Source organism: Leuciscus leuciscus (assembly GCF_965113295.1).
Source record: "Leuciscus leuciscus genome assembly, chromosome: 22".
Taxonomy (NCBI): Eukaryota; Metazoa; Chordata; class Actinopteri; order Cypriniformes; family Leuciscidae; genus Leuciscus; species Leuciscus leuciscus.
In genome coordinates, this window is record NC_138746.1 from 6531605 (window position 1) to 6549288 (window position 17684).

Below are 17684 nucleotides of genomic sequence, written 5' to 3' on the forward strand. Positions count from 1 at the left end.
TTGAGGGGGTTAGTTTTGATATCCAATGATGTGAAGTTCTTCACCCAAAATATGTTGGGTCAAGACTTACCCTTGCTGGAAGGTAAAACATGACCGCACTTAAAAAGAGGGGATAAAAGTAAACCCCTGAAACAGCAAGGGAAGCCCACTGATTATTCTGGATGAGAATGTGGTGGGTCTTTCCAAGGTCGTATATTGTCTGCTTCTCTACTTGTCGGCCCGGTGGTCACATCACTATTTATTTCCCATCCAAGTTCTTTAGAACCACAGTGTTTTGGAAGTTTCACTTCTTTTCTGTGATGGTGAAGGATGAAGAATATGTTTCTCCTCACATTGCTTGTTCGGGCCTCAGACATTACAATATCATTCCAGCTTGATGAAGGGAGGCCACAGAACTGCTGGCTTGTACAAACACTGAGCGAAGATGCCAAATGGAACTTGTTTAAGAATGGCTCAAACCACATTTGCCACAACAGGAACTGAAGCTCAATGTACTAAATTCAGTCTAGAGTGCACAGTCATACCAAATGCAGACTCGAAGAGACTTCTAGTGACTGCACAACATTTAAATAGTTTTGGACGTGTCCTGAAGTGGTAGGATATTGCACGCTGCTTCATTCCAAACATCTCTTTGTCTAGATTGGGGAGTCTTAAAACTTCACAGTGCTACAAGAATAAACAGGTAATCCAAGCATTGTGGGAAACGTCTTCCGAATGTGACCCCCAAGGCCCTTCAAAATAAAGCCTGAAGCCTTCCTGATATAAATCACGATACCTGTGCACTTTGTGCAATGGATTCAGGTCGTTGTCCCCCCCCCCCCCCCCCCCTCCCACCCGCATCAACACAGCCACCCACAGTGAGAGAGTCTCAATTCTGCACATGCAGGCTGACGTCCTGCACTTACCTTCTCCCCCAGGTTTCCCTTTAAGCCCTGGTCAGTCACAGCAGACACAGTCACATGCACAGTGAGAAGGAGAGAGACAGAGAGAGGAACCAGGGTTAGCGAGGTTCTGAGAGGACACAGGCATGCAGCAGCCTGAGACGGAGCGTTTGGAGGTTGGGGAATGGGACACACTGACGTACTGGAGCATTTTTGGTTGTTGAGGGGTGGAGGCTACAGGGGAACGGAAGCACTGGAGTGTTACACTGCTGGCCTGTGGGGAGTAATGGATAGTAGATGAGGGGGCTGCTAACTTTTCTCACAGACAGACTGGTCAGTGGAGGAGGTTGAAGGGGGGAAGGATAAGTCATGAAGAGTGAAAAAAAAAAAAAAAAACGCTTCCTGTGAGAATCTAAAGGAGCACAATGTAGCTTTACACTGGGTGAAATATGGAAAACTCGGCTTGGGGCTCACAGTTTGAGCTGAATGCTGCTGACTGCTTTTAGGTAGGGATTGTTTTTCAAGAGAAAGCATTAGGGTGAGCTTAGAGTATGCAACCATACAAGGGTCAAGATTCTGGAATGTCTCCTTTGAGGACAATGCAGTTTTATCGGTTTCTTAGTCAAAATGTTTAAGGAAGAGTAGCTGCTACGCTCCAGGGGGACATCTATATGACTAGGTGGTTTTTGGATGACCCTGAATTCTGTTGCAACACATCATGCATTGTGCTAATCTGAAAAATGGCCAATTCCAAATGCACAAATCTTATGAATGAGGAGGTAAAATAGAGCTCACAACAGTCTGTGGTTTTCAAATCTGTTTCTCTCGCTTTGAATATATCTATATTGTCTCTCTTTGGATATATATATATATATACAAAACTTTTCTTCCAAGATCTCCTCTAGGTTTGGCTGCAAATTGTACCTTCTCAGCATGTAGAGTGTAACTGACAAGAAAAAAAGTGCTTTTTTGAAGACTATTTTCTATTTAAAGTTCAACAAGTAAATCATTTTTACATGACTGAGCAGCCAAGACAAACTGAGTAATAAGGAGAGAGAATTTCTCATCAAATGCAGCCAGAAAGAACTTTTCTTCAGCCCTTGTTCAAATGTGACGGAAATATTTCAGACATCTCAGCAAGACATTTCCTTAACTATCAATGGTGGCAATGAAGTGGAAACCATTTTATGGCTGAATAAATAAGATAGGGTTTTTGGTTTATATCATATAGTTGCGCTGAAAAGCTACATTAAACATTTGGAAGAAATTCATGTGAAAGTTTGTGAATGCTTACATTCACAGCAAGCTAAAACAGGTCAAAACAAATTAGGAAGTGATAATCAATTATACTGGATGTTGTATATGACATACTTTAGCAATTAAAGCAAACATTAATATTGTCCAATCGGATCTGATAGAATCAGTATGGCCTTTGGCATAAATTACTTGTGTCAAAGCAAATGTGCTGTACAGTTAGCTACAAATGTTTAGCTTTAAATAATGGCATGCCACTGAGCATTGATGACCAATTATTCAAGACTACAGCAATATACTACAGACTAGCTTGTTGGGCTTAGTGCATATCAAATCACTCACCATTCTTCCAGGAATGCCCATTGATCCTTTGTCTCCCTAGTGGTCAATGCAAAGTCAAGAGGAAAATCAGGAACAATAAATCTGACAGACTGAATCTCTACAATCTGCAGTTACTACCACTATCGCTAGAGACTAAATTACATTCAGCCACATATTCAAGTGGTATGGCTACGAAGAGCTGGAAATGTTAAGCTGACCAGCGTGACGCCAACTTAATGTCTATGTTACTAAACATTCACCTACTGGCAAATTGAAAGCTGCTGATGCACGCATGCCAAAGACTTCTTCAAAATCTAAAAGTTAACTACTTAAGAATTTGAAATGAACGTGTAGCAGACAGACATCAAGCGTCATCAGTGATTACATGATCCCAATGAAAGCATGGAGTTAATGCAGCAAATATTTGTTTTAGGGCCATTTCACAGTGCTTGCATTAGACAATGTTTGCTAGCTGACCATATCACAGAAGATGAAGTGACTGAAAAAGCGTGGGAGCATGACAGTTTGTTTCCTTTTGGAAGGGTTTAAAGGAATAGTTCACCTAAAAATGAAAATCCTGTCATCATTTATTCATCAGTATGCCACTTTAAACCCGGATGACTAGCTTTCTTCCACTAAAAAAAACTTGGATATCCATGCTTCATTCCATGCAATTACAATGCACAGAAACTGAAGCCATCAAGCCTTAAAAACTATTCAAAAGCACCACAAAGGTTTCATGATCAATGGAATCAACAATATAATGTTCTCCTTTTAAGTTCCATTGAAATCCATACGGGTTTAGAACAACATGAGTCCTAAATGATGACAGAATTAAAAAACTTTGGGTGAAATATCCGTTTAACAACTATTAACTACGAAAACAATCCATCCTATCATAATTAAATCTCCAGAACATATGGGAAATGAGATCCTGATATAATAAACGGTCATAAGGATTCACCATTTGTAGGACTAATGCTTTTCCAAACATTTTACACTATGTAACATGGCCATAAACTCCTGCAATGTTGAAGTGACTTATTATGTAAGGCTGTCCATTCCTACAGCTGTTTTTATTTGCATTCCCGACGTTGCAGGTCAGTGTATTAGAAGGGCTGGGAGCGTTGACAGCTTGCTGACGACTCACTCGAGTAACACGTAATGGAAGGGGGGGATGGGCGATGGGGCGAGTTGGCTAAGACTCCATAACTCATCAGAAGTCAACAAAACATTTGCTCAAACAATGACTGAGCACATGGACTGTAGCTTTGCAGGTGCCTAGTTTTTAAAGTTTTAAAGCTGTTAAGATAAAGGTTCCTGGAAGTGTCCATTTAGTTGGACCTTCAGAGTTAATTCGCTGCCTGCCGCTGAATGTCCCAAGAGGAAAGTCACTTGACTGAATTATCTTGGCTCTGTCCAAGGTGCTGATTTGAGATAAACTTAATACATCTTTATGGCATTAATTAGTACAACTTTGAACTGTTAGTATAACTTATTTAAGTATAACTTATTTAATAACTGTAGATAGATATATCTAGAGCTTTAAATTAAAAGTAGCTTGAAGTACAATACAAAGTCCAGACTTATCCAAATGAGCCCCAAAGTCCTTAACTACAAATCAGAAGTGTTAAATAGCCATATATACATGTGAATGTGCAGCAAAGCTTAAATACACAAACCACAAGTATCCCCTAATAGTTCAACTGAGCGTGAAAGCCAATATCAATATTTTTTTGAAGTACTAATCTAATGGACACATTTTGTGTAAAATACTTGCCCCCTCTCCCCTTCCTACCCCTACCTTCCATCCTACAAAAATACAAATTTTCATCTCATTTCCTGACGATGCAATCAATCAAAAGCTTTGGCAAGGGATCACATTCACACTTTGACCAGACCTGTCAACAATTTAAACAAAACGTACACAAAAAAAAGATTTTCACAAGAAGAGCTGTCATGAGTGATGGGGGTTTGTAGGTTATAATTGGCAGGTAGGACTAGAGTTCACATACAATAAGATGGACTTCTTCTAACATGCTATAATGAAAGACAGATGTGTTTGAGTTTTGGTTAGTAATATTAGAATTTCAGCAGAAATTCAGAAGAGTGGATCCAGACAGACACCAAAGGGCCAGAGAGAATACAATCATGTATAAAATACAATATGCTAACTTGAAGGAAAAGACACTCGTCCACGAAGCCAAGCTAAGAGACTCATTACATTAAGTCTAGCTTAGCTTATCTGGTTTAGGGCAATGTTCAGTGGGGTCCAAAAGTCTGAGACCACAGTGCACTACTTTGGAGTCATTCCTAATTTGAACATTACAACATTACAAATTATTTTACAAGCATAACAATGGAGTGCACACGTTTATGTACAACCTGATGTTCTTGTTTTCCAGTATGATTTGAGAATGATCTAAAGAACATCTTAAACTTCAGTGGAAGTGCAAGTTCAAACAATTTATAAATTTAGTCATATTCAAATCCCCTACCTAAATGTAGTCATATAAATTCCTAGATGTAGTCATACACTGTAGGCTTTTTCACTCCACTGTATATTGGCAATATTAAGAATTTAAGAAAATAAGCTAAACACTCTCAACGTAATACATTGGTTGTATATTCTCAGTCCCTTGGTTAAAAGGTGGTCTCAGTGTGTCCTAATAAAGAAGCTGTATTTGACATGCTTTTAAAGAATATGCAACATAAATAATTTGGTATTTTTCGTTTTGTGGTTGAATTGCTTTGATACAGCTTCTTAAAAATCAGACACTACAGAAAGGTAAAGTGCAAGAAAACCAAACAAGACAGAAAGACAGACAATAGGACACGTTATGAGACAGTTACCGGAAAGCCTGCTCGTCCAGGTGGACCCTGAAAAAGGGGTGAGAGAAATGGGTACAGAATAAAGAAAGAACCAGTCAACATTACTGATTAAGAAGAACCCAACACCCGGCCAAGCCATAATAAAATTCAGTCTGCTTTTACAATGATGTTGATTTCAGTATTGAATAATGAAAACAATGTTTTTGAGGAACTCTGTGATCCAGCATTAAATTTCATTGTGGCAAGGCTCAAAGGTTGCAGCAGGAAAACACTCCAAAGAAGCATTCCACACAACAAATGCAAACACCATCAAATGCTTTTACAACATCATTTTCTTTGGACCCCAGAAAATCTTTTTTAATATAATAACATGTTTATTTTTATTAAATAGCTTTTAACTTAAAAAAAAATAAAAATCACACAAAAATAATTTTAATCTATATTTTTTTTTTCCAGTAAAAATTCACATTCTTAAAACAAGAATTTAATCCAGAACTGTATTTCAAATAATACATCTTAAATTAAGTTTAATTTTATAACCCCACTGGCATTTTTTAAACATCACTAATTATAAATGTAGTGATGTTTATGCTTAAAATAATAATTTTAAAAACATACAAATGAGATAAAAATATATATAATATTGTCTGTATAATAATTTAAAAATTCTGTAATATTTCCTCAAAATAAGTCTAATTATCTCACAATTTTCCTATGTAAAATATCTTTAGTAAGCGTGTATAAGGACTGGAAAAGAAGACAAAATACTGATTTTCTTCATTGTAAAAGTCAATTCAGTTCATGTCATCACTAATCATGATTGATATTTGAGTAAGATCATTTCAGTGTATTTAATAAGCATTTGGTGCTAGAATGAACAATGAATAGTACCACATGTCTGATTAAAAAAGATGTTCATTTAGAGGTCCAAGCATGCATGAAAAACAGTTTCACAGATGAGAATCCTTTATATCATGCTTGACTTCAGAGTCAATTGAGGAGATCGCTCTGGTTTAAATCAAATCAAATAAGTTTACTTCCTTCACTGTGAGCCATTCCACTGTGGGGAAAAAAATTATTTTGTCATTACAGAGGTTTAGTGGTAAAAACCTGACAGCTGTTTGATCATTCAAAGAAAGATCCTTTCTTAAGACTACCGTGACGCTCTTCATTATATGATGATACATTTATAGTTTATTTCATGAGCCTGTGGAACTGCATACTAGTGTGTGTGTGTGTGTGTGTGTGTGTGTGTTGGCTTTCCTCTTGGACTACAGTGAGGAGAGGGAAGCCATCTATCAAGCCTCAGCCCCGGGGAGGAAACTATTGCAGACGGACAAAAACATCCGCGGCACTGTCTTCTGTCTGTACACTTTGATATGACCATACACCTTTCAAATATTAAAAATTAAAACTTAGTTAAAAAAAATAACACATTTTTGTTTTATGTATGCAGAAAAAAAAGATATTAAATATAATTGAAAAGCTACTTTTTTGTTACACAAAAACTATCAGAAAGTTTTCAGTGAATATATAGTTTGTTTGTACAGTATAAAAAACATTGTCTATATAAAAGTCCCCATAAAACATGGAAACCTGTGTGTGTGTGTGTGTGTACCATTCAAAGTAAGATTTTTTTTTAATATATAGGATTTTTAAAGAAAATAATACTTTTATTTAGCAAGGATGAATGTAATTGATCCAAAGTGACATTACAAACATTTCCAATAAATTACTATTACTATTACCTAATTACTATTCATCAAATAATTCTGCATTTTTTTAAATCACAGTTTCCACAAGAATATTAAGCAGCACATTTGAACATTGATAAGAATAATTTTTCTTAAGCATCAAATTGGCATATTAAAATTGATTTATGAAGGATTGTGTAACACTGAAACCTGGAGTAATGATGCTGAAAAGTCGGCTTTGCATCATAGGAATAAATTACATTTTAAATGTATTAAAATAATTAAAAAAAAAACCAATTTATTTTAAATTGTAATAATATTTCACAATATTACTGTAATTACTGTATTTTTAATCAAATAAATTCAGCCTTGGTGAGCATAAGAAACATTTAAAAATTGTATAGGCTCCAAACATTTGAAAGGTAGTATATATGAAACACATTAAAACAAGTTTTCTTTAGTCAAGTAGCACGGATTTAAAAATTATTTTCGCCTTTCTACTGCATAGGCAGATACGTTTTATTGAAACCCCATTTTGCCAGCAGTGAAGTACCCTTTAAAGAGTCCAAAAAGCAAAAACACTATTTTGTTATGTAACTGGGCAATCACAAAAATCCTGCTCTCTTTAAATCTAATTTGTATCACTGCTGAAGTTTGTGGGAAACAATGAAAGACCACTAATAGGATCTATAGGTTCAAAGGTCATAGGCACACATGTAAGGTATATGGGACCTGGACGCAGCTGGAAGGTGTTTATAAGCGGCGGTGAGTAGAGAGAGGAACAGATCTCTGCTGGATGTAGCTGCCATTAGGAGTGTGTATAGTGGTCTATGCTGTGTACGAGTCTTACATGTGCCGTGTATATATGAACGTGTTGAAGTATGCATAGCAGGTCTAAGGTGCAGACCCAGGTGGTGAGTGGGAGCAGGCCACTGTGGCCTGTTGGGCACTGCTCAGGCCGGCCCAGAGGAGCGTCTGGCGAGGTCAGAGGTCACCCACCGGAAGAACACTTCATTTGAGATCCACGGTAGCAGGGTACATGTGGCTCTCATTTAGCCCACAGCGCTGCTGGGTAAATGAAGGGGCACCCCAGAGGAAAACGGGGGCGAATGCTTCCCTAGAGCCCAACATTACATGGATAAGAGATATTCAGCGGACAAATCCTCAAATACATCACCAGGGAAAACTAATTTAATTATGCTGTTCTTTTAAAACAAAGCAACATAAAGTATTGTGATATTTTACATCACAATACTGTTTCGATATCATCATGCCATGAATTTATATATTTCGTTTTGATATTATTTTTGAAGAGACTTACTAACCCAGGTCAGAATATGCCTATTTCCCTATACTACATAGTAGATAAAAATCAGTATGAGGAAAGAGTAGTATGTCAGAATTTGTAGTATTCATAAAACAGTAGGCAAAAAGTACACAGATGACCTACTTCCGCCGAGATTACAAAGTGCACATTTGATGAACACAGAACTAACCTGTGAGGCCACTGGAGAGGATTTGTAAAAAGCAGTGAAGCAATGCATTGACACCGTTGTACAAAATTGTACAAAAGAAGTACCTACTCAGAGAGTATTTGATTTCGGACACATTATTGTGGCGGTCAATGCATACTTGATTCTTTTAAACAAAAACAGACTCACCTAAGAATATAATCGATATTATATCCATATATATAGTCCAATGCAGATGAATGAGAAACAAATGTGTTAAAGGGATTGTTCACTCAAAAATGAAAATCCTGTCATTAATTACTCAAGTCTCAAAATTTGGACTAAATCACTCAATTAATATGGATTAGTTTTACGATCTCTTTATTAACCTTTTGAAGCATCAAATCGGTAGTAGCGTATCTGTCAATGGAGGGACAGAAAGCTCTCAGATTTCATCAAAAAGATCTTCATTTGTGTTCCAAAGATGAACGAAAGTCTTATTGGTTTGGAACGACATGAGGGTAATTAATGACAGAATTTCATTTTGGGGTGAACTATCCCTTTAAGGATTGCAAAATCACAATTTACATTAAGCATAAATGATATAATACTGTATCACAAGGTCCCTGCTGATTTCCTCCCCTATTTTCAAGTGTCTCACCTCTAATGTTCAGCATGTGCTTGACATGACCATTGCAACACACTAACGAAGGTGCTTTCTGTCAATGTAAAATGTTTCGTGTCACTACTAATTGTTTAAGGCTGGGTTGGGCCAGCCGTGCCTTCAAAAGTGGGCAAAGGGCTATGCTCCTGTGAGGTGACCTGTGAAGAACCCCAGACTATTATGTATTTAAACATTTAGTATTCACTTTCAGCGCACAGGAAAAGGCCAATTTGGTGAAGTTTACAAGTTGCCATCACATCAGTAAGAGTGTTGTCTTAGTGTGCTTGTTGGATAATCTGCAGTATATACTCTTCTAAGAATTTCCATAGGTCAGTGTAACAGGATGGCCCTCTATAGGGCCATTGATCAGGGACCAGGCTTGCCAAACTCCCTTTACTGAAAACAAACACTGTAGTTATAGACACACTGACACTGATTGCCAATAGATCACCAAACTTGTTTAAAGAAGACTGACTTGATTAAAAGAATTCACTAACTATATCTAAACATTCTTACTTGACAACAGTAGAAATATCAACTTAATGTTTAAGTCTGTGTGCATTGTTTGACAGTACTTTCACCTGCCTTTCAGTTCTTTTCAATTTACCTTCAATTTATGGGTTATACGAGCAGGTGTTGGAATGTTTGTATACTAATGTGTGTTTTTTGGGGTCCTGGAACGTGTAGCTCACCCAGAGAGAAAGTTTATCGCTCACAAGTTTCACTTTCATAACTCAGAAGACTTAAAATAACAGTTCACCCCAAAAACTAAAATAAAAGTGTGTGAAAGGGAGAGGGGACACACTCATTCCAGCTCCAACAATCACATAAAAACACCATACAAAGTGGTCTTTTCGTGAAGACATGTCATGCCAGATTTGAGGTTCAATGATAATGAACATCACTGATTATTGAATATGTTACAACAGTGAGAAAATGATGACGGGGGGTTTCTGGTCACACTTTAAATTAGGTGTCTTTAACTAATAAGTTACATAAAAAATGGTTCGTACCTGTTGTGTTCAAATTGTATTGCAAAACACTTTTGCTGCTATTGAGGAGGGATACGGGTAAGGTTAGGGACAAGTTTGGAGGTATGCGTAGGTTAAGGTGTAAGGGATGGGTCAACAGAGTAATTATATATGTAAATACAGAAATGAATAACAGCTGTAAATACATACGCTTTTATATTGTACTTATAAAAAAATAAAATAATCCTGCATGTACACAATAAGGGCATTGTATATAATGATTCATTTAAATGTTACTACATAGTAGTTAAAGACACTTAATATAAAGAGGGACAGAGTTTCTTATTTGGGTGAACTATCAGATAGTTTATGGAGAATCGAATCTAATGCATCCTGGCAAATCTGACAGCAGTTTGAGGACAACTGTGAGATTACTGGACTCTTTTTAACAGTAGGTTTTAGCAGATGTCTAATTTTATTCTCATTTACTCTCATTGCTTTCTAGTAGAAACAGTTAAAGAGACCTTATTTGTAATTTGTCTTTTCTGTGAGGAGTTATTGCCTGTGGCTGCCGTTATTTCATTTATCACTCAAGCTCGACCTTCTCCCTCTTACTGCAGCTGTCCAACCGCACCTAATTTTGTATGGCCCAACTCTCTTTTCTCCTCTACTATATATATATTTCTCTTGACCTTCTTTCTCACTATAACCTCATTAAGCAACATTAACCCTCAAAAGATATATTAAGTTGAACAGACTGTGTCTACCAATGCTTTAGTCTTCTATATTAGTGTCTAGCAAAATTCCCAACGTCCAAGAGCCAGAAGAAAACATTGATATGTCCAAGATAATGCCATGCGATTTAATGGAGAAGTGTGTAATTGTTGTGGCACTCGAGTCACCAAACAAAATTGAAAAAAATGATGATTGTTTTCACATAAGTCTCCTGAACACTCTACCTCTACGTCATTGGTTGCCCAAATAGATAACCCTGCCCTACATTCAACATTATTGGTAGAATCAGTGTTGCCATGTTGGGATGCTTAGAATGCCTAAAACAATCAAAGCAATGTTTTGATAGAGCCACAGAATCTCTGCTTATAGAAATATAAGAAAGTATTTCAAAATCAAAACCTTGCCCACTTCGGATGAAAGTGTGGGTGTTTATATGTGTGGCGGAAGGAAACGTAATTAACAGTTTCCATTATGTAAATAAAAGTTGTGTAATCAGCACTCCATCAGCAGTGACAATAAGGAAACACATGAAAGATAAATTCACTCTCAAAACACACACAAATACACAGAAAGCCACAGAGTTTGGGTCACATTACCACAATCCAGTCAATGAAGGGACAACGTCTACTTACAGGAGGACCTGCAATAAAAACAGAGAGAAAGAGAGATTAGTCACACTGAAAAAAAAATAAAAAATTATAATCCTGAAAAATAGACACTCATCTTGTTTGGACCATGTGCACATTACATCAAACATTTTACAATGACTGATTTTATTTCCCAAAGAACAGGAAAAGAAAAACGTCACGCAAGTCTGAATTTTCGTAGTTCAACCAGAATCCGAAGTGGGTGTTCTGGCTGTTCTGACGAACAACGCCTCAGATTTCTCTAACCGTAAGACGATCTCTGAGGAAGATAACAGCTCACATGCAGGTAGTTTAACGAAGTGCGTCACAGCGTTTAAATAAAGCGTTAAAAAATGTGTTTATAATTTAGTAGATGACAGGATTGAAAAGCTCTCAGTGGGAAAGAGCTGCTTGTCTCTGGAACAGGGATGAGCAGTCTGTCCACCAAGCAACAGACCACTGAGAACTGAGTGGGAGAATACACCACATCACTGGAAGACTGCCGGCACAGATAAATCACACCCCTGTTCTGTGCACGCGAACCCCACCCAGACATCACAAACTGTTCATCTCCTTCATAACTAATGCTAAATCATACACTAGCAGCGTAATACACAGTGGAAACAGATTTCATTTACATCGTTAGTCAAAAAAAAAGAAAAGGTTAAAAACACTGTTTTCCACAGTGATTCTGGTGGAAAACGCGGGATAGATTAAAACCTCTGGGAAAATATGTGTTAAATAAAACTATGGTTTTACACTTTTATTGGTTAATAAATGAACACGCAAGGGTTAGGGATGTGTAGAACTTTGTGAAAAACATTGCTCCATTCCTGTAGAAATCATGAGCAGGATATCTTGGCTTTGAACAAACAATGATGCAGCTTGATCAATATTAGTTAGATAGCCAAATGTTAAGTATTATAAAAGCTCAAATGATGAGCACATGCATTAGTAGGATTTACAGCCTCTTTTACATCCTAAAACCAAGAAACTTCAATCAAGGCAGCACTAGATCACAGCTTCAAGCATGATTCAAGCTTCAAACTTTATCAAGGAAGAGCAAACTCACAATTGCTGATGACAAATCTTTTCCGCCTATGTAACTTAATATCTCCCAGAACTTCTCTTTTATAACTTATGTCAGGACAACTGCAAGAATGAAATCAGTCCATTGAAGCAATTTGTTACAGAACTATTGAACTATTTGACCAGAATCATAAGGGTTCGTTCCAGGATTTTCATCCAGGAACCTTTTTGTTCCTCTAAAGAGTTTGAAAAGGTAACACCTCTCTCTTTCGTGGCCAGAAACTTAGGGGAGTAACAGTTTGAATATATGACTTGAGGAAAAAAAAACTTAATGGATGCAAGAGAGAACAAAAATTCCTTTAAAACAATTGTTTACTGTATTCCTCAACAAGAAGATCATCTACATTTGGACTGAGCTCTGTGGATCACCGTGAGTCTGAATGGTGCATTAAATATGGCAGCCTTAAGTAATGGTGCAGTCACACCGGTGACGAAGCTTTCCTATGGGTCCATCATTATTCTTTCCTTTCCTGTTTTGAGAAGTCTGTATTTTCTTAGAAATGAGAACCTGCATTTATCAAAACTGCTGCTGAGACAGCAAGCCCTATTTTAGACCTAAAAAGCAAGAATAATGTCAAAGAACAAGTGAACAACACACACAATATATGTGTGGTCACGCAAGAATAGCTCTCTGAACATTCCATATCAATCTTTGTCATCATAAACGCTCTCATTTTACCCATGTGATCCCATGACTCTTTACATGAAACCACTTCATAAGCCAAAAATATAGAGGAATCTATAGGTCGCAGAGTAGCAGACTCAAATGGAGCACCTACAGACTGTCCTGCACACAAAAACATCTCATTGGCAGGTTTTATGCAACTCGCGGGACGAAAATGAAAATTAGTGCTGAGAATTTGTATTTTATTCTGCTATTTTTACAGTATTGTCTGTACTCTTTCAGGGGAGGGGATGTGCAAAAATTTTACAGTTAGGGGTTTGTCACTGAGGCAGTAACCTCAAAAAGACATCTTTGTACCTTATTTAGTCTTAACATGTTCATAGTAGTACATATTACTACTGTAAGGTACCAATATGTACATGAGATTTAGGGTGTACATAAGATATAAAGTTAACCCTTTAACTAATAAAAGTATAAAAAAGTGTTGCGTCCAAAGGTTTCTGTTGTATTAATGCTATTCATTTTGCACTAGGACTCAATTCATCTCTAAATATATTACGTACAATGCTAGCATCTCTGAATGCTTTAAGCTTGTTTTCATGCTTATCTTGCTATTAAAAGCACATACGTAGCAGCTTATACAAAACAGCAATCCATGGAGTTGCAGGCACAGGCATATGATTACTAAAGACCTACCTGGAGTCCCATCACGGCCTTTCTTTCCCCTCAAACCAGGTCCTGATTGAAAAACAACCTACAATCAGTCCCAAAGTTTAGAATCTCAAAAGGAATAGCTCTACACCATAGTAAAGCCTTACACTGATACAGTCTCAGAATTTTTTTTTTACCTTTAGGAGTACAACAGCTTTTCACTGGGACAGTACCCTAGAGGGACAACGTTGCACCTCTAAAAGATTTACAGTAGCACTTTAAGTGTACATTTTACAACTCGGAGGTGATAAATTCACATTTAGGGGTAGATAAGGTAAAATTGTCCTTTTAAGGGTACTACCCAAGTGACAAACTGTTGCACCCCTAAAGGTTTTGCAGATTTTTACTAGCAGAGCTAAGAATTGCATTTCAATACTTTATTATATAACGTTTTAAACCAACATTATATAATGTTGGCTAGTAATAACCTCATCACAATTCTTTGGACCAAGATCCCCGTGGCTGCAATAATTAAAGGCAAAAACGGGGCTAAAAATACATCACCACAGAGTCGTGGCAAGCGGCAGTAGCAAGAAGCAGATAACGTGTCAAAAACTGTGCCTGTGCAGCCAGCAGTGGGATGAGTGGACACTTTGGTAGACTGTATACTGGGTGTGGAGATCCTTAAAGCCCCAAAGTGAAAGTCGAAACCGAGCACACAGACACGTGGAAGCATGTGTTCTGATTCCTGACGCATTCTGGACTTGAGTCCACTTCCTGCTCTACAGACAACCTTCATCCAAAGGCCAATTGAGCCTGGGCGTCAAAAATACCCCATGTGATGATGCCTAGAGGACTCTGGGTGTAAAACTATGCATGTCTAGGGGAGTATGTTTGTGTGAGAGAGCGAGAGGTGGTACACACAACAAACAACACCGAACGATAAACACAAGGAACATTTAATGCTTTCATTAAATGTTTAGGCAGTGCTATGCCAGTTAAAGTATTAATATCGAGCCGCATATCACAACCACCTGTTACCGTCCTTATGCAAGAGGACTGGAAAGTGATAGGAAATAGAGATCTTCTGTTGAATGCTGACACGCAGGCACCCGAGTCACCGGCCCCACCCCTTTTCATAGTACTGAACCCTGAATATTAAACTATGAGGAGGGACCCAAATAGTTTGGTATCATTTCCCCCTAAAAAAACTGCAATGGTACTGCATAGACCTTCGGAAAACCTTTCATAAGATTTCTGTGGCAGCAAAATGTTGCATCGATAGTTGGGCTGTACAATATGGACAAAAATACTATCATGATTTTTTTTTTTCCAATATTGTGATTACGATTTTAATCACACAAACTGTACTTGTCTGTATACAAATGTTTTTGGAAGCCGGCTTTATTGAAGATATTTGCAAGCACCATGTCTTTGAATAAATGATACGTGATGTGTCGGTTATTTCTTTATGCATTTTTGAACTCTTTTCGTATGTTGTGCATTTCGCAAATACCTGTATTATCGATTTTTGTTTACCTGGTTAGGAATGTGCCATTGTTTTTCTATGTAAATACACACTAGACTGATGTCCTTAACCGTTGCGTTCACGTCTTTTGCAGCATCTCGCTCGTTGACATGCTGTTCTACACGACACTCAAGGTAAAAATTCAGCCTTTAAACCGTCTCTAGACTTGCGCCTCGCTGTTTTGCTGACACAATAGTTTGACAGGTCTTGCAAGTTATCTGACTCGATGATATAGATCATCTTTCCTGTATCCAAAACATTCCAAAACCACAGATGTTGATTTATTTATTTTTTGGCCAAGTCCTTATCCTGCCTTGAATTCACCTTCCCTGTTTCTGTGCTTTCTTCCATGCCATAACAGTAAAAACGCTCTGTTCTGTTCTCACGCTAGATTTAGGCACGCTGCATTCAGATTCAGATTGCTTTCTGCGGTTTAAAAGTCACATATGCTCACATCACGATAATTTTTATATAGAGTAAATGGAAAATATTCACTACGGTACCATAAACATATTGTGAATCTCAAAATCTCCAGATTACATTTAACCCCAAAATTAAAAGGAAAAAAAATTTGCATTTAGAAAATTAAGACTATTTTTGTGTAACAATTAAAACACATTTTAACCATTTTTTTTAGGAACACTTACTTAACCCAGCTGAAATACTGTCATAAGATGATACGAGTACTGTTATATAGACCCAGGAATAACCTCAAGAATACCATACAACCTAAAATACCCATCCACTGCCAGCTCCACTCCCCTTATCATCTGCCAATTTCTCCAAATGCTCTGTCCTCTGATTGCCCCTGTACACATGCCATAGTGCCCGAGAATGAATGCTTCAGCTTCCAGACTTCCAAACTGCAAGCGCAGCACAGCGAAGTCCAAGCAGAGGATGAAACAGGGACATGAATAAAACAGCAAATGTAGTGCAAACAAAGCATGGATTCCTTTTCAGACATGGATAACTTCAGTGCAAGAACATTACACATGTTGTTACACATATGCATTTTAAGAATTATTTTATGATGTTTATGTACCTGGACATGTACAGGTCACATGAACCACCAATAAACGCTTTAAAATGCACTGTAAACTTTTATAAAAAATTTTTTTATGAAATCTTAAATCTTAAATCTTATTGATCATGGAAGCAGTAATTCAAGAAAGATAAATCTACAATTTAGTAAAAGTAAACTAGTTCTGCTTCAGTTGTGTGATGGTCAGAGGAAAAGAAATGAACCTTTGCACTTTTGTTCTACTAAGATGAACAAAGTCTTCGCCACACCTTTTGAAATCTGGAAAAATCGCTGCATGCATTTCATGACTTTTCACAACTGTTATATATAACCTTGTCAAATATAAGTTCTCTTGGTCTCCAAATAAAAATACGGTTATGTGGCAATTCCAGAAGGCCGAGAAGATTAGTTGACTTCTTTGAAAAAGCGATGTGGTGCTCTATGCACCTCCAGTATCCTAAGGGAACCAATAAACCTTAAACAAAGGCCCTATCAAGTTCCAATAGGTCCACAAAAGTTTCAAGCCTAGGGAAGCATACAGTCCATCACACACTCCAACCCATGCTGAACCTGGTGCAATCCAGATGACTGACGTCTCATTGAACAGCTCCCACTCCAAAGAGAGCGCAGGCCCGGTTACAGGAGCCGAACGGCAGTGTGTCTACTCCCGTCTGCCCACTGATGACAGTTGGCCCATTCACGACGATCCCTCGCCGCTTTGTTGCCTCGTTAAACTGCAGTCACAGTTTGAAAAAGGATCACAGCACAAGTCGTTTTTCATCCTTGCTCCTGGGCCCTGCTGTATTAACCTCATACCACGATTCAAAATTCAGAAGCACACCAACCAGTTCTCAACTGAAAGAGTTTGGAAAACACAACTACATTTGCACCTACCGGTCAATAAAAAAACATCTGACATGCATACAATAGGCTCAACAGCAACAGAGTATTTTGCTAATAAAATTGAGAAAGGAGACATACAACATTAGAAGGCTGGGAAAATAACCTTGCAAGCTTTCTTAAGGGCACACAGTTCTAAGCCAAGTCAATGTGCACCTCATCCTGTCTATCGTACTTCTTGCCAATTGTAGAATTCCCAGAAAGCCTGAATTGGTGCAGAGTTCTTGTTCATTCTCATGCCAAAATGAGGCTAGGTGGAGAAATATTTTCCCCAACAATCCATAGAGCAGAAAAAGTGCGCCATTACGGCCGGGATTAAATAATTACGGTGAGCCACTTACAGGAGATCACTACAAAGACTCTTTTGTGATGATGCCAGAAAAACCACTATTACACTGAATTTACCATTATTCTCCCAAATTGCTCCCAGGAGGAAAAAAT

General features: G+C 37.7%; 1 protein-coding gene across 18 annotated transcripts in view; it reads right to left on the minus strand.

Moving 5' to 3' along the window:
• Nucleotides 1-17684, minus strand: part of col13a1 (collagen, type XIII, alpha 1) — a 108255-nt gene that overhangs the window by 51288 nt on the left and 39283 nt on the right. For 12 of the 18 annotated variants that reach the window (XM_082153354.1, XM_082153352.1, XM_082153350.1 and 9 more), the window contains exons 3-5: nucleotides 5310-5336; nucleotides 2478-2513; nucleotides 906-932 (exon numbers count right to left, since the gene is read on the minus strand). The exons of 2 other annotated variants lie outside the window; for them this stretch is intronic. In XM_082153354.1, coding sequence (XP_082009480.1) covers nucleotides 906-932; nucleotides 2478-2513; nucleotides 5310-5336 — 90 coding nt within the window. The remainder of the gene's footprint in view (nucleotides 1-905; nucleotides 933-2477; nucleotides 2514-5309; nucleotides 5337-17684) is intronic. 4 more of the 18 variants (XM_082153357.1, XM_082153346.1, XM_082153348.1 and 1 more) reach the window with 2 other exon arrangements.